The sequence below is a fragment of the Desmodus rotundus genome, chromosome 12, assembly GCF_022682495.2.
Source record: "Desmodus rotundus isolate HL8 chromosome 12, HLdesRot8A.1, whole genome shotgun sequence".
Classification (NCBI taxonomy): domain Eukaryota; kingdom Metazoa; phylum Chordata; class Mammalia; order Chiroptera; family Phyllostomidae; genus Desmodus; species Desmodus rotundus.
Genome location: NC_071398.1, coordinates 98,800,306 through 98,825,806, shown reverse-complemented (window position 1 = coordinate 98,825,806; position 25,501 = coordinate 98,800,306). Strand labels below are relative to the sequence as shown.

Here is a 25,501-nt window from a genome sequence, read left to right as displayed (position 1 = left end):
GGTTTTTTTACTGGAATTACATTGAATATGTACTGTGTTAATTTGGGGGAAATGGTCATCTTTACAGTATTTGTCACCTACCTCGTAAGTACTTATACAGGCCTTTTGTGTTCATTAACAGTCCCGTCTCCCTGTTACGTTAAAGCGATGTGGCTGTGCTCTGCGGCAGAATGCAGAATTGTCGTGAAGGTTGAAGACAAGTCAGGGGACTTCTGGGAGCCCTCGCCCTTGCCCTGCAGCGTAACTCCCTTCTCACCACGACCGCCTCGCCTCTGGGAGGGCGCTCCGGCCTCCACCCTCAGCCTCCATGGACGGGTTCCAGGAGCGCTGGCCTCCCACGTGCCCGAGGGACGGCTCCCCCCCTGCCCGGGAGGCCAAGCGTGTGGGTCCCAGAGCCAGATCACTCGTGTTCACGTCCCTGACCCGTCACTCACGAGCCGCGTAACCCTGGGCAGGTCACCAAATGTGTGGTCTTGCCGGCAGTAAGATGGGGACTCAAACAAGATCCCGCACACTGAATGTGCAGCCGAGAGCCAGATCTGGGCTCCTGCTTGCTAAGTGTTAGCTGCCGTGCTGCGCAGGTGTAAGCTGCGGTTGCTGTAATCTGACAGGTGGAAGTGTGTGTGTGTGTGTGTGTGTGTGTATGAGTGTGTGTGTGTACGTACCCATGAACAGCAACCCTTTTAAGGCAGCTGCCTTCTAAAACTATTCTTTGTTCTGTTCAAAATGCGTAGCCACTAAACAGTTAAATGCGGGAAAGTGGAGAGTCTCAATAAATAAAGATCTGAAATAGGCTATAAAGGAATAAAATTGAGGCAGCAAGAAGCGGATGTACTAGTATATTTTAAGTAGAAATGAGATAAAGAGCTCTGTAGTGAGAGTTAAGAATCTTTTTTAAAAATGTATTTATATATTTTTAGCCCTAGCTGGTGTGGCTCAGTGGATTGAGTGCTGGCCTGCGAACCCAAGGGTCGCAGGTTCGATTCCCAGTCAGGGCACATGCCTGGGTTGCAGGCCAGGTCCCCAGTAGGAGGTGCATGAGAGGCAACCACACATTGATGTTTTTCTCCCTCTCTTTCTCCCTCCTTTCCTCTCTTCAAAAATAAATGAATAAAATCTTTAAAAAATAAAAAATATATTTATATATTTGTAATTGATTTTAGAGAGGTAAGGAGTGAGAGAGAAGCATCAATTTTTTGTCGCACTTACTGATGCACTCATTGGTTGATTCTTGTTTGTGCCCTGACCGGGGATCGAACCCTCAACCTCGGTGTTAGGGGAAGATGCTCTCACCAGCTGAGCTACCCAGCCAGGGCTAAAAACGTTTTCGTGGCCTGAGTTACGACATTGCGTACAAAAGCAGGGAGCACGAGGCCAAAGACAAGCTCGGGAGCTAATACTTAGCAGAGTTTCCCCAGCTCCTGTCTGGGGCACCGGCAGACGGGCTGACGCCGCAGGAGGGACAGACTGAAGGCCGCTGTATTAAACATTCAGGTGCACTTTGGGAGGAAACTGCAGCTTTGAAGGGTGGGTGCCCTGAAGGAATGGGTGAAGGGAACAGCCTGAGCTCCTGGGAATGCTGCAGTGGGAGAGTGATCGACAGGCAGGGAGCTACTTCCTGTGGGATCTCCCCGGGAGTGAATGTCCCACCGCCTAGGGGGACCGTGGCCTGCAGGTGTCCCGAATCCAGTTGGCTGTGCCACCACGGGAGCTTAGAGTGAAAATGCAGGTTAAATGAGATACTACTCAGTAGTGGCTGAAGTTGGGGACAGAGGTCTCGGCCTCTCCCTGGACAGGAGTTTCCTTTTAATTTTAGTATCAGTAGTCATTTGTCTTATTGCTAATGTCTTAGCAATGAGACAATTTATGTTGAATGTCTATTTATCAAGCTCTTTTTATGAAATCATATTTTTATTGAAAAAGAATAATCACTATCGATTCTGGAAAGTGCCTGGAAATAGTTTAATCATAGGTCAGATTGCCACTGTGATTGGTTCCTGGTGTAAGCAATGAGGTTGAGTGTGTACAGAGCCGGGCACACACACCCAGATTTGGGGGCGGGGGGAGGGCACGTGTTTGTCAGTTCGGAGGAGCACAAACATGTAGCGGACGTGCCGGCTGTTTCACTGATGGTTAAACTTCCCACGGGATCGCTCCCACCGGGATACAAACCTGATGCCAGTTCTTCCTCTGAAAATCCAAACACAACACCCTCGCTCGGCTTCGCTTCCTCCTGAGGCTACTGTCCTTTTTTCTTCACGCCCTATTGGAGGCCACTGCAGCTGGAAAACAGCTGTTCTCCTCGGAGAGTTGTGTGCAGGGTGGGCAGACGTAGGTTTGCCGTGGTGAGTGCTTGAAACACAGAGTGCCTTCCTGTATTGTCACTTACGAATTACTGTGTCGCTGTCCACCGGACAAGTCTACCCCATGTCTGCCCCACCCTGCATATCGGCTGCCTCCCGGTCTGCGCCCGGGACTCCTTGGACCTGTTCCTTCCGATCCGCTGAAACCTCTGCCCTCGTGGTCGCCTGTGCAGACTCTGAGACTTCCCTGAGTGGCCAGGCCTCTGCGGTCCCTTTCTTCCCGCCCCGCCCCCTCACCCACCAGGGGACATGCCCTGCTCTGTGATCCCAGACAGCCCTGGACAGTTTTCAGTTGCTGCTGTCTCCTTCAGTGACCCACTGTCCCCAGGGCTGTCCCTGGGCTTGGCACTGCTGGGCGCTTAATAGAACAGTGGCAGCAGGAAAGAGTGAAACAGCAGCGAAGCATTGCTGCCGAGGAGTGATTGTAACTGTCCGGGCAGCCTGGGACGTGACTGTGGAGTCCACCTCCAGGGAGTATTGGGAGGCACGACCTCAATGGCCCTGTGGGCCTGCCTGCCCCCCATGACTTATGTGATTGACAGGATGCCTTCAGGGGCTCACAGAGCACCTGCCTAGCCCCACACTGGGGGGTGGGGGTGTGGTGCCACAGATCTTCCCGCATGGGCCAGAGCTAGTGCCTCCCCAGAGGGGCCAGGGGAAGGCCACCAAAGGCGGCAGGGCCACGAGAGCGTGTGGGAGTCAGAGGCCGTAGCGTGCACCCCACAGAAAGCACGCGGAATCAGAACACTGCAGCCAGAGCCACAAGGGGAAGCCATGTGGAGAGAGTCACAGTGTCACACTTAGGTGGTGGCGGCAAATGGAACAACAGTCAGTGTTTCCACTCCGGCAGCAGCCTGCCCAGACCACTGCCTCCCCCAGCCGGAGGGTTAGGGGGCCACCCTGGTGGTCCCGCACCCTGGGGAAATGTGCAGCTCACCCAGGGGCCTGAGAACCTCTCCCATGGAAAGTCGCATGAGTAAGATTTTAGGCTGGTGAACAGCAGAGGCTGAGAAACTTGAGGGTGCGGGGCAGGTCAGTTTTCCTCTTCGTTTCCCCCCCTCGAAGCTTTCAAATAGAAGCTGCTTCCTTTCTGCCGCCCCCCGCCCCAGCTCGGCTCCCAGGTGGTCTACCACAAGTGTCTCGCATCGACAGCAGAGAGAAGCCACCAACCTTCCTGTCAGGTGGGGTGGAGGGGGAGGAGAGTCAGCCCACCTCACCCCCAAAACAAAAGCCATCTTTGATGTTTGGCTGGTCAGCATGAAGAGGGGATGGAGCGGATGAGAAAGGTCTGGAAAAAAGCACCTTCACTCCTCTCGAGGCCCAAACGGCGGCAGGGAATGGGGAGGGTTGCTGGGCTGGAGATTTATCCAGGGAGGCTTGAGAAGGGGAACCTCCGGCGCATGCCTGATGTAGGGCAGCGGCAGCTTGAGGCTATTTCTGGTCAGGATCCCAGGACGCAAAGATAGAAACTCTAGAAAATGGAAGAAAAGGAAACTTTGGGGTGGCTCCCCGAGTTGTGGGAATTCTGGGGAACCTGGGACACGGCGGGCAGGCGAGGGCTAATCCAGATGGGCCACGGGACTGACTCCTCGGGATGCCACTGCTGGTACCACTGCCCCCGGGCACCTGCCAGCCCAGTGCTGGGTGCCACTGTCCCTCCACTGTGTGGCAGCGACCTTGCTGCCCAACCCTGGTCCTGCCGCAGCTCCCGTGAATCACATCTGTTAAATTGGCCTGTGTCCAGGTGATTGTCCCTCCCGCCCCCCTTTATCTTGGGTTTTGGCCCAGCTGGATAGGCAGGCTCTACATCCAGAACTGTTAGCGACCCAGTGAGGGACTTTGTCTACAAAGGGGAGAGTTAATGACCCCAGCTTGGTGGCCTGGGGAGGGGAGGCTCCAGGCCTGTGAGAACAGGCTGACATGATTCACCTTGGCCAGGGACTTGACCTTCCTAAAATGTCTAGCTTGTGGTCCAGGCCCTCTTGTGATTTACTGCCTAGCTTCAACATCAACTCTGATAGGAAGCTGTGGAAAGGAAACCAGAGTGGGTTTTGGATGGGGACAGAAATCTAACAGGAAAATGATACCCCCTTGTCACTAGCAGCTGAGAACTATGTCCCCGGAACGCACAGCTTCACGGTTGCAGAGCTGGAAGTAGCTGGCAGACTTAGCAGATAAAAATACAGGATGCCAGTTACATTTCAGCATAAGTACAACACATTTTTAGCATAAGTATGTTTCAAACAATATTTGGGATATACTTCTGCTGAAAACTGTTTGTGGTTGATTCACAATTTAGAGGTCGCTGGGAATCCTGTGTTGTATCTGGAAGCCCCGGTTGGAGGGGACCGGAAAGGAATTCGATCAGTTTTGATACAGAACTATTCCCTGCAGAGCAGCAGGCCCGGTTCCTGCCCCAGACTGCACTTCATGTCCCTGTTCAAAAAGCAACAGTCACCCCGGCCGGGTGGCCCAGGTGGTTGGATGGAACGTCCTCCTCTATACCACAAAGGTTGAGGGTTTGATCCCCGGTCAGGGCGCGTTGGGTCCCTATTTTCCTCTCTCTCTAAAATCAGTAAACATATCTTTGGGTGAAGTGGGCTTTTTTTTTTTAAAGCAACAAATCATGTAGGAACACAGTATGTCTGCTCAGTGTTTTGTGTTCAAATGTAAAATATGAAAAAAGAAAAAAAGGAAGCTTAAGAATCTAGGTAAGCCAGGGAAAAAAACTCCCGTCAGTCATTGGGAGCCGATCGATCATTTAAGCAGAAGTGTGTTTTCTCCCACAACTGCATTAAGTAGGCGGTTATCCGCGTATAGCGTGACTTGAAAACACTCTTTTAAGGACTTTCACTCTCCAGCAGGTATGATTTTGCATAACATGAGCACTGTATTAATAGCCCCAACTACAGCAGACATTCAGCGCTCAACGTATGCCAGGAGCAACCCTAAGGGCGTAGCATGCGCTAACTCATTCAGTTCTTGCGACAGCCCATGCGGTGATCAGAACTGTTACTTTCATTTCACGGGAATAGGGAAACTGAAGCACAGAGGGGTCAAGGGCGTTGCCTCACTTGCAGAAGGTCTCACAGACGCTGAGGGACCCAGCAGTTCAAATAAACAAAATGTAGTACCTTAACAATAGTACAGACTGAGGCCTGGAACTTTCCAGCTGGAGGCGACTTCCTGGGCCTGCCTGCTGGGTCCGTGGCCCCCACGTTAGGGCACACCCTGTTGGCCCTGCCACCCTCCGCCTCACACCTCTGGGTGAGATGCTCTAGCGCTGACAGGTCGGTTTGCTAGGTGCTGTCCTGTGGTCTCTTCCTCCCAGTCACCTCAGACTGATCAGGCCGAGCGCAGACATGACAAGCAAGCCTTGCGTCCTGAGGTCCTTTCTGCCTTGACGGCCCTGCCTTTTGAGCCCTGCTCAAGTCCTGAGACTGAGCCCCGATATTCCCTTCCCGGGCACCACCCCGCCTGTAGAGATCTCCCAACCATGATGGGCTCCTGCCCTTGTAACGGCCCAGGGCGCTCGTGGGCCCTGGCCTCACCAGTGTGTGGCCGTGGAGAGGAAAAGATCAGCCTCACGCCTGAGGGTTTAAATGTAGGGCTTTCGCAGCGGAAGCAAACCATTAAACCCTGACTTGTGTGTATTCCCAGGCCGGGGGAGGGGACATCCTTCCGTCTGTGCCACTTCGCCTTTCCGGGTCCCCCTTTCCAGAGCCAGCCTTGGCGCTGAACAGGTAGTTTCAGCTTGCAGTTGCATAGCCTGGCTGCGTCCAGAGACAGGACGCTCGGAAACAGGAGGGAGGGAGCCGATCGTCGGGGGAAAGTTATCTGACTCACTGACGTTAGAGAGGGCAGGCGATGGAGAGCGGAGAAAGTGTGTTTCTTGTGAGTCTGTGTAGCCCCCAGCAGCGCCTGATGGGGGGGGGGGCTGAGTCTCAGCACTGAGGGTTTTGAAAGTGCTCATGACCCCCGGTGACGAAATTTCACCGCAGCTTTGGTTTCTCTCAGTAAACCACAGACCCAGTGTGGACTAGACTGCAGGAGGGAGAGGCGCGCGTGTGTGCTGGGGGAAACCATGTGGCCCGCGTTGTTTCCGCGTGCTCTGTCTCTCCTGGGATGAGGACCAGGCTTCGGCAGTAGTGCTGCCAGGTCGGCCCCTTGGACCGTCATTTTGTGCTGCTTCATGGGAAACCTCCCCAGACTCGCTTCTGTTTCTCTTCCCTGAGGCGGCTTCTGGGAAGATGCTGGCTCTCTCTCAGTGGGCGACGCTAAGAAACCAGTTAGTGTCATTTACTCAAATAGACCCCATGGCCGTGCTCCTGGGGATTTGCCTGAAGAAATGATTGGATAGCCCTGACCGGTGTGGCTCGGTGGGTTGAGCATCGGCCTGCAAACCGAAAGTTCACTGGTTCGATTCCCAGTCAGGGCACATGTCTGGGTTGCAGGCCAGGTCCCTGGTGTGGGGCGTGCAAGAGGCAGCCAACTGATGTTTCTCTCCCTCTCTTTCTGCCTCCCTTCCCCCTTTCTAGAAATAAATAAATACAATCTTTAAAAAAAATGATTGGACAACTCTGCAAGGATGTATGGGAGAGGCTCTTCCTGCAGTCTTGGGGATCCCCTCCTCTTCCCCATTAAAATTATCTAATTTATTACACGCATTTAAGAGATCCTCTGTGCGCATTAAAAATGATACGGTTCTATATTTGTAGGCCTAGAATCTTTCCAAGCATATTGTTAGGCTAGGGAATACATTAGTATATATGCTCAGTGTAATACAGCATATTACCATTTTTGTCATCTGTTTGTGCATAGGGAATAGTCTGGAAAGATAGACCCCATGACATTGGGAGTGGTTATTTCTGGATAGTAGAAGGATAGCTTATTTTAGTTTCATTTTTGCTTTTCTGTTTTTCAAATAATTTTCTGTGATTAACGTTCACTGAACTGATCATATAATAAAAATGTAAAATTATTTTTCAACACAAATAGATGCTGTAACTTAACCTTTGTTTCCAGGTTAGTTTAGAAATACCGCTTGTGCAGTGAAGCCTTCCCTAATTAACTAGAACAGAGTTCTTCCCACAGCACCTCACGTAAACACGTGTCTTCCAAGGCTCCACTTTACATCACAAGACAGAGTGAGCTCTTCTTCTGTTTAAGGTCATACTAATGTCGAATATTTTTACATCATAAAGCGGCTACTACTAGAAAAATTCAGCATACTCATTCTAAAAGGCCTGTGTTTCCTTAAAATGTTTAATTATTTTCTATGTGGTTATTTTCCTAAGCTGCCATATTCCATCAAAAGGAGAGCCTTGCTTTGCCATAAGAACATCAGCCCAAGTTTGGCTGAGAGTAAACGTACCCAGCATTCATTGAGGGCTTACTGATGTCTGTTAAATGCTTTTGGTAAATACCACTTAACTCCCCCAAAATCACCCAGTCCAGAAGTGATGCCCGTTTTCAGAAGAATAAACATGGCTTTGTGAAAGTTTGACGATTCCTAGAATTGGGTAGTTAGCTATTGGCAAAGGCAAGGCTTAGGCCCATTTCTTCCCCATATACCACAATGCCCTAAGAAGTCTAGCAAAGAACTACCTACGTTTGACAGCTTCCCATTGAGAGCTCACTGTAGACTGTCCGTGGAGACCGCTCCTTCCATGGGAGCTCCTTGTTGCAAGCATTAGAGCCTGCGTTCATCAGGAATAATCCCCGTTCCACCGTGGGGCTGCCTGCAGGTGGGTCCTCCCAGCACTCGTCAGGGGCACAAGCTCGAAGCTGGGATGTGGCACAGTCATGCCCGAGGATTTTAGAAGCTGAGGTTTCTTCTGAAGACTCCATGACCGCACTAACAAAGGCAGTGTGGTTCGGGCAGAGGAACAGGCAATTATATCAGTGGGCCATGAAAGAGAGCCCAGAGATAGATTCGCACAAGTCTAGGCAAGTGCCCTTCGACAGAGGAGTTAGGCCCTTCATTGGGGAAAGGGTGATCTTTTCAACAACAGGCCTGGAGCAACTGGGCATGCATATGCAAAAAAAAAAAAAAAAAAAGAATCTACACACAGACCTTACACGTTTCACAAAAATGACCTCGACAATGTATCATAGACCTAAATGCAAAGCACAAAATCATTCAACTCCTCGAAGATGACACTGGAGAAAATCTAGACGATCTTGGGTCTGGAGATGACTTTTTCGATAGGACACCAAAAGCATGCTCCTTAAAGAAAATTATGTTGACCTTCATTACAATCAACAACTTCCGTGTCCTGAAAGGCACTGTACAGAGAACGGGAAAATAAGCCACAGACTGGGAGATAATATTTGCAGAAGACTTACCTGGCAAGAGACTGTTGTCCAAAGCGTGCGTAGAACTCTTAAACTCGGCAACGAGAAAACAAACAACGTGATTAAATAACCTGGGCAAAAGGTACGAACAGACACCTCATCAAAGAAGAGGTACAGATGACCCACAGGCATATGAAAAGATGCTCCACGTCATTCTCTTAAGGGGACGCAAATTAAAGTAACAACGAGTTACCACTGCCCACCGATGAGGACGGCAAAAATTCGGAACGCTGACGACAACCAGTGCTGCCGGAGATGCGGAGCAGCAGGAAGTCTCTTAGCTGGTAGGAATGCAGAGTGGTGCAGCTAGTGATGCTGGAGAAATATTCGAAGATATTTCTTTTTAAATGTTAGGATCATTAACCGACTCTGACAGTAGGATTCTGTCTTGGTTTGGACAGTAGGCTCAGAAATGAATGCACTTGGCCATTCCAACAGGAATCAAAAATACAGAGAAATTCGGTGGCAGGAATGATACAGGAGCAGAAGAAAGGGAGAAGGACCAAGACAGGGAGCAGGGCTGGCTCTGGGAGCCAGGAGGCTGGGGATGTGGTGACTGGTGTGATTCAGACTAAAGGTCGGGTTGAGTCCCAAAGGTCGTGGTCACAGAGACAGGACAGGAAGTCATAAACCCAGCTAAGCGGCAAAGGGAACAGAAGACTTTTATAGGTATTACAAAGAAGTTTGCAAGAACAGCTTTACCTTTGTGGCTCATTATGAAAGATTGAAATGCCAGAAGGAAGGACACGTAAGATAAAATTGTGGGCATTAAATGCAACTCTTAAAAAGAAGATGCTGGCCAACACTTTGGATTTTTAAAAAGTTACTCCACTAATGTCATTTAAGAATAGCAGGAAGTAGACGAGGAGAGTCGGGTGGGTGTCCCAGGTCACACTGTAGTTTATAATTAATTTTACTTCAAGGTCTGTCTTGGCCGCATGCTCTGAGCTACGGCTAGAATCAGCAGATAGGAGCCCCGGCAGGCAATGGGGCGGAGACCAGAGTGCAGGCAGGTGTCTGCCACCTGTGCCTTTCACGGCACTTGTCCCACAGGAGTTTGTACAGTTGGAAGAGCAAACCAACAAATGTGTAACACATCGGTGTATCCCCTGCGTGTATCACGCTTTTTTTTTTTTGGTGGGTGGTGGTCTTTCTTCTGAGCCCCGCTGAGACTAGGAAACAGTATAGGCATCGGTTGCCTACTGCTGCTCATAATGTAATTTGTTAAAAGGATGGCGGATGGGCTAGATCGTTTCTAAGGTCTGTTTTAGTCCCCGTATCCTTTGTCCTCTCTTTCCCTTATAATGTTTGTTATTTTAGGACAACCTCAGTGTGAAGTCGTCAGCGCCAAGTTAAATCAAACAGCTCTTCTGTTTTTAGTTCTTCGAGGACAGAAGAAATGAGTTTATTTTCATTTATGTGATCAGTGAATATTTGCTGAGCTCCTACATTATTCTAGCAGAGAGAGGACAGCATTCAGATTACATAAAAGTATGTCAAATGGTGGTAAGAGCTATGAGTTCGCATAGAGCTGGGGACCAGGATGTACGAGTGGCCAGGACAGGCCACTGGCAAGACAGCCTGGGACCAGTTTGCTCATACAGTCACCTCTGGGGCTCGTTCGGATTCGGCCCAGGACCCGCCCCATGCCTGTTAAGGTGATGCATTCACTCTCATCCTTAGGTTCTGCATGTGGGTGACTGGCCTGTGGCCCTGATATGAAATACACCGACTGAGACTCTGTCATCAAGGATTCAGTTACTTTTCCTTCTTCTCTATCAGGGAAAAAAAACACATTGGAAAAACTTTCAGTAAAGAATAAGGTAAGAAATCATGTTGGCCAATCAGAGACTTAGGTGATCTATAACTCTCATGTACTAATTATTCCACAATGAAGAGGTCTTGAATTTGTGACCGATCTTTTAGCCGTGAAGACGAGAGTATCTTCGATTTGGGTCAGAGGTGTCTGGTGACGTGTGCACACCTTCCTCCTGGTATTTCGGACACGGGGAGGCGGCCAGGTGGGGGAAAGCAGAGACTCATTGGTTTGGCTGGCTCCCCCAAAATAAATAATCAATCATAATTATTCATAAAAGTAAAACAATAACTTCTGATGGAAACCACATGTTGCTCCTTTGTCACTAACTTCTCTGGCAGACAGCAGTCCCAATTTCAGAGTTTCTGTGATGGTTTTCGTTTCTGTTGATTATAACGCCTGCTATGTACCGATTCTCTCCCGTGATCCCGACACGCTGTGGTTCTGCGAGGGGGGATGACTTCGGTCCTCTCTTGGGTGGCTGGGCCAGGATGAGGCTTGGCTGGGCGGGTCTGACTCTACAGCTCGGGGTCCCCAGGACAGTTACGTGGCTCCTCCAGGAAGGGCTCCTCGGTGGCGCTGGCCCCTGGCGTCAGCCTCAGCTGCCAGCCAGTGTCCGTCTCCTTCCGGGCAGACCGAGTCGGACTGATGTCCAGCTTTAGCAAAATCCATACACGCTTTGAGTTCTGCACCACAGGCGATTTCAAGTTCATGGCAGACTTTGTGACCAAAACCCCCCAAATGCTCCTCTGCCTACGATTTTAAATTTTTTGGCCAAGTGATGAACTTGGCCCCATAAAGATGGGGCATCTTTCTTCTTCCCACCCTCACGTTCCCTGGAGAGGTGGTGACGTTCTCTCTGTGGGTTTCTGTTCAGAGTCCCCACTGATCTGTGAAGGGGGAACAATGTAACCAAGGCTGCTCTGAGGCAGCTGCCAGTGGCCAGCCTGCAGCATTTCCTCTGCCTGGGCTGGTGGACTGCTGGCCCGGCGTGATGTGCGCCTGTGTGGTGCAGAGCGACGGGGAGCCTTCTGATAACCACAGACCTTTTTAAGAAATTTCTTTGAATTCTCTCTCTCTGTCTCTCTTTTTTTTTTTTTGGTGGCTATGTATCTTTTGTCAAGGAGCAGAGGTGAGTGTGAATGCACCTAATGAGACAGTGCCTGCCTGTTAATGCCACGCACTTTCCCTAGCAACGAGTAAGTAAATAAATCAGCTCGAAGTGCCTCAGGAGCTTGCAGTGTCAGAAGCTACCACGTACTGGATTTCCTGCTCACTCAGCTGGCCTGATCATGAACTTGATAGTTTCCGGGGGGAATTCTTGTAGTGGTTTTGCTGTGCTGCTTCAGTCTTTTCTCTCTCTCTGCATGCTTTATGTAGTTGATCTCCTACTGAACATGATAGTTTTAATTTTGCAGGCTAATCAGGGATGGACCCAGGGGTCAGCAGACTTTCTGTCAAGGGCCAAGTGGCAAATGTTTTAGTCTTCGAACACTATGCAGCTCATGAGCTCTGCTGTTGTCGTGGGCAAAGAGCCATCAGAGATATGTAAACAAGTGGGCATTGACGTGTGTCGATAAAACTTTATTGACAAAGTGAGACAGATGTATTATGCTGACCCTAGGCTATACTATTAATATTGACTTATTAATACCATAAGTATTAGTTACAGACACTATAGTTATAGTTATAGATGCTGTCTGTCTAGCATAGTTCATTAGAATTCACTAATTTAAAAAACCCAGTGATTCAGATTATTTAATATAATTTTATAAGTTTGACTGTCATTGCTCAAAGTCCTTGACAGTGAAATAGGGTTTTTCCCCACAGGTAATTCTTTTCTTTCCTTTTTTTTTTTTGAGAAAAAATAATTGTCTTTGCACTGTATCTCATGTAAAAGCTAGGCCATTCATTGTTAGGCGTTTCTGGAACTAAACAGCATCAGACTGGACATTTTTTTAAATTGTGAGAAAAGCAAGATGTGAAATTATATGTTTTATTGTAGGAAAACAAGCAGAAACAGGGCAGTGATTGTGGAGAAAAGTGCCACAGAACCAAGATTGTCCCTAGGCCGGGGATCTCAACTCAGAAGCAGATAATCCGACGGAACGTCCCCCCAGCATCGAGTTTTCTGTCTCCACCTGCGTGGAGCTGACCATCGAAAGGTCTCCACACCTTCTTGCTCCAAGGCAGACCCCAGTTTGGACACCGCTGTGTTCAGCACGCACCCCTATCTTACACCACTCACGAAAACTAGCTCAAAACGGATTAAAGACTTAAATGTAAGATCCGAAACCATAAACCTCCCTGAAGGAAACAGAGAGAAAAAGCTCCTTGACGTTGGTCCTGGCAGAGATTTTTTGTGTATAACAACAAGCGCACAGGCAAAAAATGAAAAATAAATAAACGGGACTCTACCAGACTTTCTGCACAGTAAAGGGAGCCGTCAACAGAATGGAAAGACAACCCACAGAGTGGGAGGAAATATTGGTAGCCATCTATCTGATAAGGGGTTAATATACATATGCATAAGGAGCTCACTCAACTTAACAGCAAAACGACAATAGTGCAGTAAACATGGCCACGGGCTCTGAACTGCTATTTCCCCAAAGACATACCGATGGCCAGCAGTAAATGAAAAGGCATTCGGCATCACTAATCAGGAAAATGGGAATCAAAGCCACCCTGAGAAATCCCTTCACACCTATTAGAGAGGCTGCTATCAAACAGATAAGAGATAAGTTGGCACTTGTGGGGACCAGGAGACCCCTGTGCACTGGGGTCTGCTGGTGGGATGGCAAATTGGTACAGCCACTGTGGAAAACAGCATGGAAGCTCCCCCCTGAGTTAAAAATTTAACTACCGAATGGCCCAGCAATTGTCCCGCTGGTACACGTCCTAGGGAAAGGAAGTCCCCGTCTTGAAGAGTTATCTGATTTTCACGTTCAGTGGAGCATTATCCACAATAGCCAAAACACGCAGACAACCTACGCGTCCGCTGAGCGATGAGTGGGTAGAAAAAAACACGGCGTGTATGTACAATGGAATATTACTCAGTCATACAAAAATAAGGAGAGACTGCCATCTACGACGAGACGGGTGGACCCTGAGGGCGTTAGGCTGAGTGAATTAAGACGGAGCAGAGGAAGGCAGACACTGTGTGATGCGGAGCCTGAACTAGCTAGCAAAGCCATTCTCCAGAGAGCAGAGTGGTCGCTGTTGGCGGGGGACAGGGGCGATGCTGGTCAAAGGACACAAACCTACAGTTATCAGATGAACGATTTCTGGGGACCTAATGTGCAACAAGGCGACTAACGTTAACGAGACTAACAATAAATACTGTGTTTAGCCTTGGAAGTTACTAAGCGAGTAGATCTTAAATGTTCTCGTCCCATGCACAAAAAGGTAATGATGTGAGGTGATGGAGGTGTGGACTAACCTTACTGTGTTAATGGTTTTTTGGTATGACGTGTGTGGAATGATGATACCGTGCTCCTTGAACTTACCCAACGTTGTACGTCAGCTATAGCGTAATAAGCTGGCAGCGGGGTAGGGGGAGACTTTGGATTTCATTTGAATGGGGAGCTGTTGAAAGATTTCGATCAGGGAAGTGACATGAAATGACTTACTCGTTTACATGGTCACCTTGTTGGGTTCGTAAATTGGCCGAGAGAGTGAGGACGGAAGCAGGAAAACCGGGTAAGAGGCTGTCGCAGGGATCCACGTGGAGCCGGGGCTGTCGAGTGGCGGGAAGAGTCCACATTCTCGTTTTAAGACAGGACGCCAACCGTATTTGCCAATCAATCAGATGTGGCCCGTGTGTAAGAGGAAGAGAGGAGTCAAGGGTGAAAGGAGTTGTTCCGACCAGTGTCATTGTCATCCGTGTCCACACATGAGTGGGTTATGCCTGCTTGTCCTGGGTTCCTACTTTCTTGCCTGTTACTGAATGGTTCCCACCAGAGACTCGAGTCAGGCTTTGAAAAACTGAGAGTGAGTCATTCATTCCGAGAGTTTAGGAAATCGAAATCCAGCTGCTAGTCAGATCACTGATTTGATTGAAAAAATAAGGAAAGCCACAGGCTCGGTTCCCGGTTTCCCGTTTGTAGATGGTCGCCCTTCACTTCATGTACAGTCCCCACAACATCGGTGTTTTAGGAAGAATTCATTCATTCAGAGACCGTTAGGTGAGTGACTACTGCCAAGCAGACATTCGGTTAGTGCTGGGGACCAGAGGGCACAAGGCATGTCCTCCTCTCACAGAGCTGCCCTCTGGTGGGAGGTGCAGAGGCTTAATCCGGTTGGGGAATCAAATCCGATTCCTGATGGAAGAGTGGTGGGGACAGAGGTCCTTGGGAACAGAGGATGGCACAGCCTAATTTTATCTAGAGGATTCAGGAGAGCTGATAGGAGTGGAGCAGTGTACGATTAATGTGTCGAGAGCGGGGATGGGGTCCGAGGTCCAGGAGGCGGTATAGTGGGGCAGGGGCTGTGAAGGAAGATGCATGTTTGGTTGGCTGCATACACTTTGTTCGGGCTCGAGGTCTGGGAGCATGTGGTGGGCGGTGGACGGGAGTCTCAAAGGCAAAGCAGTGTCGGATCTTGAACAGTCTTGTATGTAACAGGGGGAGAGTTGAAATAAAGCCTGTGGACAATGAGACACTCTTGAAGCGGGGAACAGGATGATGCGATCAAGGCTTCAGGGTGGTTCCCTGGCAACGCAGTGGAGAATGGGTTGGACAGGGAGGTGACCCGGAACAGGGAAACCAGTTGGTCCATGGCACTGGTCCTCGCAAGGGATGGTGAGGGCCTGCCTTGCGTGGTGTGGAGAGAGAGGAGGAGACACCTGGAAGAGCTATGTCAGGGGTCTACTTAGCACAGGTTGGTCGAGAATGGTGGATGGGTGTACTAGCAGCGAGCCTAAGATGAACCTAGGGACCTGTGTTTGGAAATTGGGGCGAGGGTGGCACATCACTCCGCGTGAAGGAGAGTCGTCCCAGGCAGAGATGACTGAAAGCCGCGGTGAAGTCCAGAAGGGAGTCTGGCTGGGAAAATGGAATTCCAATCATGGAAAATCTCTTAGATGTTAATCTGTCATTTTTACAGAAATATAGGAATTTGTTTTCCTATTCCTTATAGCAAAGGCAAAAACTTTTAGCTGTACTTATATTGAATAAGAATGTATTTTCATATCCATGATAATGTTGGCAAAATCTCTTTAGATACACACATAATTAAGAAATACATTTTAGCCCTGGCTGGTGTGGCTCAGTGGATTGAGTGCCGGCCTGTGAAACAAAGGATCACGGGTTGGATTCCCAGTCAGGACACATGCCTGGGTTGCAGGCCAGGTCCCCAGTAGGGGGCGCGTGAGAGGCAACCACATATTGATGTTTCTCTCCCTCTCTTTCTCTCTACTTTCCCATCTCTCTAAAAATAAGTAAAAATAAAATCTTAAAAAGAAATACATTTTATAGATATCTGTGTAGAACAAACCAAGACAAAAGAAAAAAGACAAGTGGAGGGCCTGAGAGTTTGTGCAGTAACCGACACGCAAACCCTGCAGGAGGCATCGCACCTTTACGCTGCTGTACATTTGGGGAGACTCCACGCCAGTGTGGAGCAAGAGCTATGAAGACAAGCACACCCTTTGGCTCAGCAGCCCCAGTCTTGGTTATCAAAGGGAAACGGTTTGGTGTCTGTTAAGGAAAATTTGCCTAGTAGATGGGATTGGTACAACGAGTTCAAAGGACATGGTTTAAAGGGTCTGTGTGAGTTCCTACTCACAGAAGGATAGTTACCTTGGTGTAAAAAGAGTATTTATAATTGTCACAATGATGCAAACATAGGTGCACCCATAGAGACTCACGGGAAAAACATTAAAAATGAAGACTGTCAGAATGGTTAGTTATAGAAAATTCTCTCTCCCTCTTTCTTTTCAAAGTAACGTTCATGTCAGGACAACTTTCCAGAAGCTTTTTAGAAGGTATCCATGTCTAACGTTGCCATACAGGAAGCGTGCCTCCAGACGAGCTCCAAACACTGTGATTTAAATGTCTCTTGAGCCCCTGGGGAGGGTGGTGCAGAGAAGTGGCCGTGACCTGAACTAGGGCCATGGAGGGAGGAGAGACGGAAAAGAAGGCAAAGGCAGGAGCAGTGCGGAGTGGCAGCCACGTCCCTTCCCCTCCGGAAGGGAGTCCCCGTGCATGGTCTCAGGGGCCCGTGATCCCTGGTAGTGGAAGCCTCATGGCACAGCCTGTCACGTGTCACAGGTGGGAACCTGGGACCATGGTGACCACCTTTCCTTTACACCGTCTGCACGCTGGGGACAGTGACATGGCTCCGGGGCATGCCCGCAGGCGCAGTGGAAGATTTGAATTGAGGCTGGTGGCAGGAGAGGAGACAACCGCACCTGTTGTACCCATAAGGTTGCTTTCACTGATGCGTTAACCACAGGTGAAGAGGAAAAGGCCGCAGGGGGCGGGGTTCATGTGAGTAGGGGAATTTTTTTTTCAAAAAAGAAAAAGCATCAGTGTTGCAAAGACTTTCCACGATTGCACACCCACCTCGGAAGCCCCCTCATACCACAGGAAGTGCGCTGACCATCGGGGGGATAAAAGAGGCTCAGGAGCAGCTGGAGCTCATCCTCTCTCAGCTCAGCCCTGCTCAGCCCTGCTCAGCCCTGCTCAGCCCAGTTCAGCCCAGCTCAGCCCAGCAGGACCGCAGCCATGCGAGCTCTCGTCCTGGCCCTCCTTGGCATCTGCTGCCTCGCCACCTATGTCGTGGAAGGTAAGTCGAAAGGCTGTTCCTGGGATGAGGAGCAGATAGGCAGGCAGGTGGGCACACGGCTTGGCTTTGACTCAGGGTCAGGCTGGAGTGGAGTGCTTTCCCCAAGGCAAGCCTCGAACTTCCCATGTGCAAAATGGGAATGATCATTTTGACTCTAGGGGACCTTGTGGCTTCCAGAGACAGAACTTGGCCTCCTGCTTTCCCTAATCGGGTGATTTGGGTACATCTCTTCATCTCTCTGGGCCTCAGTCACCTATATATCGACTCCGATGACAGATACTCTCCCCTGGGATCAGAAGGAAATCAATCTGGGGATTGCTTATCAGATTTCCTCACAAGCAGTGATTTCTTGATTGATGTTAGCTGTGAGACAGTGGGACAATTGTCACGCCTGTGTAATACCGATCTTGGTAAAGTCTCCGAGTTTTTGAGACTTCAGTCACAATGTGGGGGTGAGGCAGGGCGGGTGTGTTCTGAAGCAAATCGGTGTTTGCTGTTGGACAGAAAGACTGGAAGCTCGCACCTCCCTGTGAGGAAATCAACATTACCTTCAAGTATGTGGGAGAATCTATGATTACTGTTCTGAATGCTGCTCCCATTTATGATAAATTTCTTCAGCTTGTAAGAGACCATAGGATAAGTGCTAACAAATAGATCGATGCCTGATACTCAGTCAACAAACCCGCAGGAGGCACCCCTCTGAGACGGAGGTCTCCTGGGCTTTACCTGCGTGTTCTAGCCATGTCTCCTGAAGGATTTTTTTTCTCTCCACTGTGGCTCTGGAATAAGAGAGACTATATCCTTTGGGTGTAATTCCTGTTGTGGTGAATTCTCAGCCTCCTCATCGGCAGACTTATTATTTGGACTGTAGATTCTCTGGTCACAGGTCCCCAAGGGTGTCTGTGACTAGAGGTGACAACGTCAGGACCTCCCTGAAGCCGTGAGCAAAATGAAAACTACTGATGAGACACATGAAGTTTAAGACAAGTAAACGAGGCCCAGTCTGGCAGCACAGCTGGCATTTGGCTGACCTCATAGATGGGCCACTGGCTGGCACCTTGGGGTTAGGCAGGGAGACAGCGCCCCGTTAGAAAATGAGGAGCACCACAGACTCGGGGCTCCAATTCCCAAGTTTTCTGCTTCAGTGACCACCTCAAATCCCACTGGGCTGAGCTGCTTATGCACAACCAGGGGCAAGGCAATCTGTGCTTTGAGTCAGCTCTGCCAGAGGTGACAAGGTGACGTCTTCCCCGGTCACACAGACACGCACACGTGGCTGAGAGTCAGGAGGTTTAGGGATTTAGACACCAGTCGGGTTCTCTGGGTCTTGGGGGTCCTCGTAGGCTATTTCCCAGAGGAAATGTTTCTCAAGTAGACAAACTGGGTTCAGAGACAGTTCAGCAGTGAAAAGTAAATTGGCAGAGGATAAAGACAGGATAAAGAATGGGCCTATGGGAAGTGGAAGTGATGGAAAGGGGGAGAGCGAAGAGGGGCAAGGTTGGCAGACACCTTTGGTTTGGTTCCACGTTTTCAAAAGAGCCGCCTGGCACCAGCAGCACCGCAGATCCAACTTGCGCCCCCCCGGCGCTACTTAGATGCCTTTTAGCCGAATATTTCCCTGGGAAGCAAATGCCCTTCAGCTGAGCAGAAAACCCGCACGTAGATTTTACCAAACCCATAGGGGTCATTAACTCTCTCACGCTCTTTTCTCTTCACCCACGCACGATGGCTCTCTAAATGGGAGCGTTCGATTCCCCTTGGGCCGTTCTGTTGAGGATGAATTCTTTATGAATACTTCGCTTTATTCCGTCAGGTCCCTCCTCATCACCTTACCCCTCACTATCTTACTTGTAACACTATCAGGTTTGTGCTGTTCGGAATGATGTTTTACTGACTTATCTGCCGGGTTTGCCTTGCCAGGTGTGGGGAGCGAAGTCCTGGAGCAGAGAATCTGCGTGAGTCTGACGTCCCGGCGCCTGCCAGTGAAAACCATCAAGACCTACACCATCCGGGAGGGGCCCGTGCGCGCAGTCATGTGAGTCTCTGGCCCCAGAGCTGGGCCCGGGGCCCGTGCACACTGGCCACCGCCCGCCCTGCGCAGGGAAGGCAGGTCCACAAGGGGGCAGTGAGCCCTGCACTCACCTGCAGCTTTACCCCTTGTTTTCCGTATTCACCGTGCCTTTACCCAGCACCACGTAAGGGCTGCGGCAAACACGGGACAGCCGAATGAAGAATGTCCTCCTTTCTGATTTTAGCAAGAAACTCTGATGGAAACAGGAGGAATACTGTGCCCAGTTCGGGGGGTTAGGGTTAGGGAGGGCTGGTTCAGGTCAGGACTGGACCCTGTAGCCACACTCGTGTGAAAATCCCCCCCACCCCCCTTTCAGAGGGTGTGTTGGAGTGTGGGCGCCACGTTTTATCAGTTGCCATATCTCAAGGGAATGTGTCAGAAACTAGCCTACGCGGCACGATTCCTTCTCCAGGATCCCGTTTTCAGAGTAGCAGCTCTTCCCAACACGCATCTACAACTTTACCCAGAGAAATTACAGTCACCACCCTTTGTTCAGGCAATGAGATGAGTGTATTCAGATTGGAAGGAGCAGGCGATATGTCACAATTGGACCAGGTGATGCCTGCTGTCCAGTCGAGTGACAGAGTTGGGTAGCCCTGCCGAGAGAAGGGGCCTGGGCATCACGGCCAGCCGGGGAGCTGGGTGCGACCTGGAGGCGTTTCTCCTCCGTGTTGAAACAGGTGGCAGAAGAGGGGGTTCCACATATGGCCTCAGGGTTCAGCGATTCCTGCAGGACCGTTTATGGCTGCTCAGATCTGAGCTCCCGGCCCCAAGGCTTTGAGGACGGGACTGACGTGGTCTATCTTTTCCTTGCATTGCAGATTTATCACCAAACGTGGCCTTAAAGTGTGTGCCGACCCCCAAGTCGAGTGGGTGAAGAAAGCAGTTGAAACCGTGGCCAACAGAAAAAACACCAACCAGAGCAAGCCCACGGGTGCCCAGCAGCCCACCAACTCAGCGGCGACCCAGGCTCGGTAGTGGGTTTGTCCCCTCCCGCGCCAGCCGGCTGATTTCTGTTTACGAGCGCACGGACTCATTAAATTATGCTCGCCTTTTCTGAAAATGCTGCCTGTGTCAAATTATTTCCTTGTATTTTTATTTTTCATGTCTTTGATATTCATTTAGCTGCTCTGATTAATAAATATTTATTACTAGGAATCGTCCCCAAGTCTATTCATTGCGCATTGGGACGGGTAGTATGTCATGCATGTTCTTTTTCTGTCCCAACTGTGTCTCCCCGCGGTGGTGTCCGTGGTGGGGAGGCGTCGGGGGCAGTTCTTGTGAGAGGTGCAACCTGTAGTTCTCTGTCCACCAGCCACAAGTGGCCCCCATCTTCATAATGGGGTTCTCTTCGTGGAATAAGGGGAAAAATCCAGCTGTCATGGGGTTCCCCTTCTGAGGGTCCACTGCTTGAAAAGTGGCTTCACTCTCGTGGGACCTGGAGAAGATTCTCTTCTCTCTGTTTCATTTGCTCTCCTACGGAAGGGGAAGGGGAAAAAAAAGGCAGGCTTGTCAGTTCTTTTATTTGTCAGGGTAGCTTAGGTTAGACGTTTGGTGAAAAGATACTTTATTCAAATAAAAACCCCAATGCTGTCCGACTGGGCGGTGGTCTTGCTGCCTTTCTGTGGTTTCGGTAACTGTCACCTGCTCTAGTTGTCACCCAAGTCACGCTTTTCTGCTTTTAGTGCCCTCACCCCGTCACCTGGAACGTTTCTTGAATGCGATTGTGAGTCGCAGTGAAGTTTTAGCCGGATGTTCTTCTGGCCACGTAACACCCAGACTCACGCTCTCTTGCGTTGTCAGTAAACTGCCGATTTGACTCATGTTCATGGCTCTGCTCTCCGAGGAACTGGCGATGTGCGTACGTCCAGTTCCATCTGACTCGTAATAGTAAGACCTGGCCAGGCCTTGACAGTCTCAGGGGAAGACAAGGTCCTGGCTGATGTGCAGTCCTCAGCAATGTCAAGGTCTTCCGTAGCGTAACTGAGGGCAGCTCACTTCCAGTTATCCAGCCAGTGACCAGAGCGGAAACCATGCAAACCTGCCTCCTGGCCAAAGGGCGGCCTTCCGTCTTTTCTTATGGTGCCATTTGCCCACCATAATTTTCACAGCTGGTCTTAGAACAAATGCTGAGAGTAAAGAACTTGCTTTATCGGGGGCGGGACATAGCAAAGTCATAGGAGACAAGGGCTGTGGTTTCCTGATTGAACGTGCATTCGTGTTTCCCAAGCATCTCCCGGACCTTGGCGGTTTTCATGAGATAATATGATGGGGGATGTGGAAGAGTACAGGTGTGCGCGTCTTGTGAACTTACCTGATATCAAAGGTGGTGTATATGACCCCTGGGGCTTTCAACCACGTAGCGAATGTGACTTTGAACTAATTGACTGGAGGTTCCGAATTCGTTTAGGTAGGACCTGAGTCTACTAATCGTACCCATGAGGTTTATTGGGTTTCAGTTCAACTCAAAGAAACAATCTGAGATTGTATATATATTTGTCGTAGGGGCTGCGACCCCTCCCCTGTGCACCTGGGGTATCTTATACTTACCTTTTACCTGAGACATACTAATTTGCGTTGAAATCGCTCCTTTGCCTGTCTGGGCTCCTCACGGCCCCCTGCAGTCAGACCGTATTCCTTCATTTTTCCTTAGCCGTCCTTTTTTATTAAATGTATTGGGGTAACCGTGGTTAATCACGTTACATGACTTTCAGGCATACGTCTTTATCATATGACATTTGTGGACTCCGTGGCGTGCCCACCACCCAGAGTCTGGTCCCCTTCTGTCTCCGAGTGTTTGGCCCCTTTACCTTCTTCGTCCTCCGCCTGGCACCCGGCATGCTGTTTCCTGTATCCGTGAGCTTGGTTTTTGTTTGTTTGTTTTTTCAGTTTGTTGCTTTTTGTTTTATATCCCACATGAGTGCAATCAGGTGATTCTCGACTTATTTCAGTTAGCATGATGGTCTCAAGGTCCATCCATGTTGTTGCAAATGACAGTATTTCATCTGGTTTATAGCTGAATAGTGTTCCACCGCATACATGCACCACATCTTCATGCAGTCGTCTGTTGAAAGACGCTTAGGTTGTCCGTATGTCTCGGGTATTGTGGATAACGCTGCGATGAACATAGGAGTACATGTATCTTTATGCATATGTGTTTTCAAATTTGGGGGGCTTACGTGTATTATTTATGTCAGCTCCCCAGTGCCCAGTATAGACTGGGGGGGGCAGGCAGTTCATATTTGTTGGATAAATGGGAGAAAGAATACTTCACATGATTTCCTTTATTCTGCTCTCTCTCTACTCTCTCTCTTCATTCCTCAAGTTATATATAACACAACATAAACTGTATGAAAAGCAGGTTCGATTCAGCAAACATTTTTCTGTACTTTATATGGGACAGGTTCTGTGTCGAGCTCAGGATAAACCGAGATAAGCGAACGCCGTGTCTGCCCTGCAGGAGGAGCTCCGAGCCGAGCCTGGGGTGTAAACCAGCTGGCAGCACAGGGGAGAATGCAGACACGTGCAAGCGACAGACAAGGCAGAGATGAGTGACTGTCTCGAGAATGTTCCCTCCAAGGACTTCTGAGTTCCTACGTAATTCTGAATTACTGTAATTAATAAGAAATGCCTGGAAGATACCCTCTTAGAAGGATATTGCCCCCTATTTTCTGTCGTGACTAGGAAATCCCCCCCCACTGTGATTTTATTGGTTTCGTATTTTATCCTTCTCTGGGTGCTCGATAGAACAACACTATCACAGTAATTAACTCGTTGAGAAACCTGAGCAGGAGCAAGATGGGCTGTCTGGGTGAAGAACACGTGGTCGCTGAGAAACCAGCCTGGTCTCAGGCATGGACGTCCCCCGATGTCCCGGCCTCACGAGGCCGAGTGACAGGGTAAGGGTCTGTCTTCCCAGGGCGTCATACCTGGGACTTCCCTGAGCCCAGGTGCATTATATCAGGAGTCTCACAAGTTTTAGGTAAACTTAAAAGTGTTTGAAGACCATATGGGTACTTCCCATTTGACTTTTTCTGTGCAATTTTTTAAACATGTTTTTGTTTTATCAAAGGAATGTGTGAGCACGGTCAGAAGTGTAAATAGTACAAGAGGGTTCCTGTGAGTACCAAGAGCCCCGCCCTCTTCTCCTTCTACTGCTCCTGCTCACACACAGCTGCCCTCACTCTCGGAGATGCCGGTTCTCCTGGAAGCCCCTGTCACTCACCAATACCTGTGGGAAAGCCCGTATGTCCTGGGTTGTCAGTTTTGGACGTTACCTGCGGCTGCCTCTGTGACACGCTCGCCCCAGCCAGCTCTCTCCTGTCCGTGTAATTATGCGGCTGTTTTCAGGCGGCTGTGCGTGTAGCTTTCTGTAACGTTCTATCATTTATTTCTTCTTCCATCAGCTGCCCACAGGGTTTCCCAGCTTCCCATCTTGTGGGACTGCTCTGTGTTCCCCAGCAAGTGCTCCGGTAGTCTGGACTACGCAATCAGAACTGTTTCCTTGCTTTGCGAAGGTCGAGATGTTTAATCACCTAACAGGCCCCAGTGACAGACAAAACGACTCAGGATAACGAGGCCCTGGCTTGGGAGGGGTGCAGCTCACATCTGAGCCCCGGGGCGGTGTGGCCTGCGTGCATGCTACTGCCTGCAGGGACGGAACCCAGATCCCTGAAGACCTGCGAAGACAGTACTCAGGCCTACATGTTATCTTCACGTGCAGCTGTGAGCCGAACAAAGTCCCTGCCTCCACGGAGCTTCCGTTCTGGTAAAATGCGCCCTCTCTCTTTCCCCAGGATTCCTTCACTTATCCCTCAGCCAAGAGGGGCGTGTTGGGAGCCCGAAGCAGCCGTTCCAGACGCCTTTGTGGACCCCGGGGTGCGATGGGAAACTGGATGCCGTCCTTACCTTCAGGGAGCTCACACCTGTAAGTAGACAGTTGCCACAAAGTGTCATGTGTGCGATGATCATGAAGCGGAGCGTGAGGGGTGTGGGCGCACAGCACCGCCCATGCTGGTCTGAGTGTGCGCACGGGGTCAGGAGAGGCCGCCCCTTGGGAGCGGCCGTTACCCTGAGACCCGCAGGGCGTGTTGGAGCCATTCAGGGGGTTCCGGTGCATTCCGGGCAAAGGGAATTGGGCGGACGGAAAGGCCTGCAGGCAGGAGAGTTTGGATGCGGAAGGGAATGCGAGTACAGTTGGCCCTTGAACAACGCAGGGGTCGGGGGCACTGACCGCCAGGCAGTCGAAATCCACGGGTAACTTTGGGCTCCCCCCACACCCAACTGCCCACAGCCTCCTCTTGACCTTGGAAGCCTTGGCAGCAACATAAACAGTTGACTAACACATATTTAGTATGTCATATATACTCTACACTGTATTCTTACAAGAAAGTAAGCTGGAGAAAAGAAAATGTTGAGAAAATTGTAAGGAAACCCCATTTACAGTATTATTGGTAAAAATGCATGTGTAAGTGGACCTGTGATGTTCAAACTTGTGTTTTTCAAGGGTCAGCTGTGGTTTCATGTGGCTGAGGGACAGACTGAAGGTGGGACAAAGGAGGGAGGGGAGGGTGAGGGAGGGGACATCACTGGGCCTCCATCCGCCAGGCTAGGGTGTGTGCGCCTCGAGGGAAAGGCTGTGTGGAACGAGACCAGTTGGCTGTGAGGCTCAGAGATTGAGAGGGGGGCTGGGAGGCCCGTTCCTGGTGGCTCTGGACCTGGGGACTTTTGAACTTGGCCTGGCCTGACGCGGCATGATTCTCCTTTCCTCCTGAGCCTTTTCTGCTTAGTCAGGGCTCCTGTTAGTGCATGTGGCGGCCCGGCTTGGGGTGCAGTCCAGGGACCTCAGGCGGTGATCCCGCTCACTGGTGCCTCAGCTGTGGGGAGCCAGGGCTGGGATGGGAGAGCACTGCCTTGTGGGAAGCACCGTATTATTTGCGTCATTAATGGGCAAAGCCAAGGTTCAATCTGTGGGGCCAAGCTGGAGCTGGCCACCAGGAGGAAGGAGGAGGCAGGTGAGACTGAGCGGACTGGGCATCGGTGGGTGTTGGAAGCTCGCAGACCAGCCTCTGCTGACCTACTCAGTCCCCTGAGTCTTTGCGGAGAGCC

The 25,501-nt window shown here is 50.1% G+C and overlaps 1 protein-coding gene across 1 annotated transcript; it reads left to right on the top strand.

Annotated features, from left to right (window-relative positions):
- The first annotated feature begins 17,113 nt into the window (after nt 1-17,113).
- On the top strand, nt 17,114-20,527 carry LOC112297367 (lymphotactin-like). The gene is made up of 3 exons (XM_024552178.3): nt 17,114-17,322; nt 19,243-19,357; nt 20,215-20,527. Exons 1-3 carry the CDS (start codon nt 17,262-17,264, stop codon nt 20,369-20,371), a joined length of 333 nt encoding a protein of 110 aa, XP_024407946.2. The 5' UTR covers nt 17,114-17,261; the 3' UTR covers nt 20,372-20,527.
- Nucleotides 20,528-25,501: the final 4,974 nt, after the last annotated feature.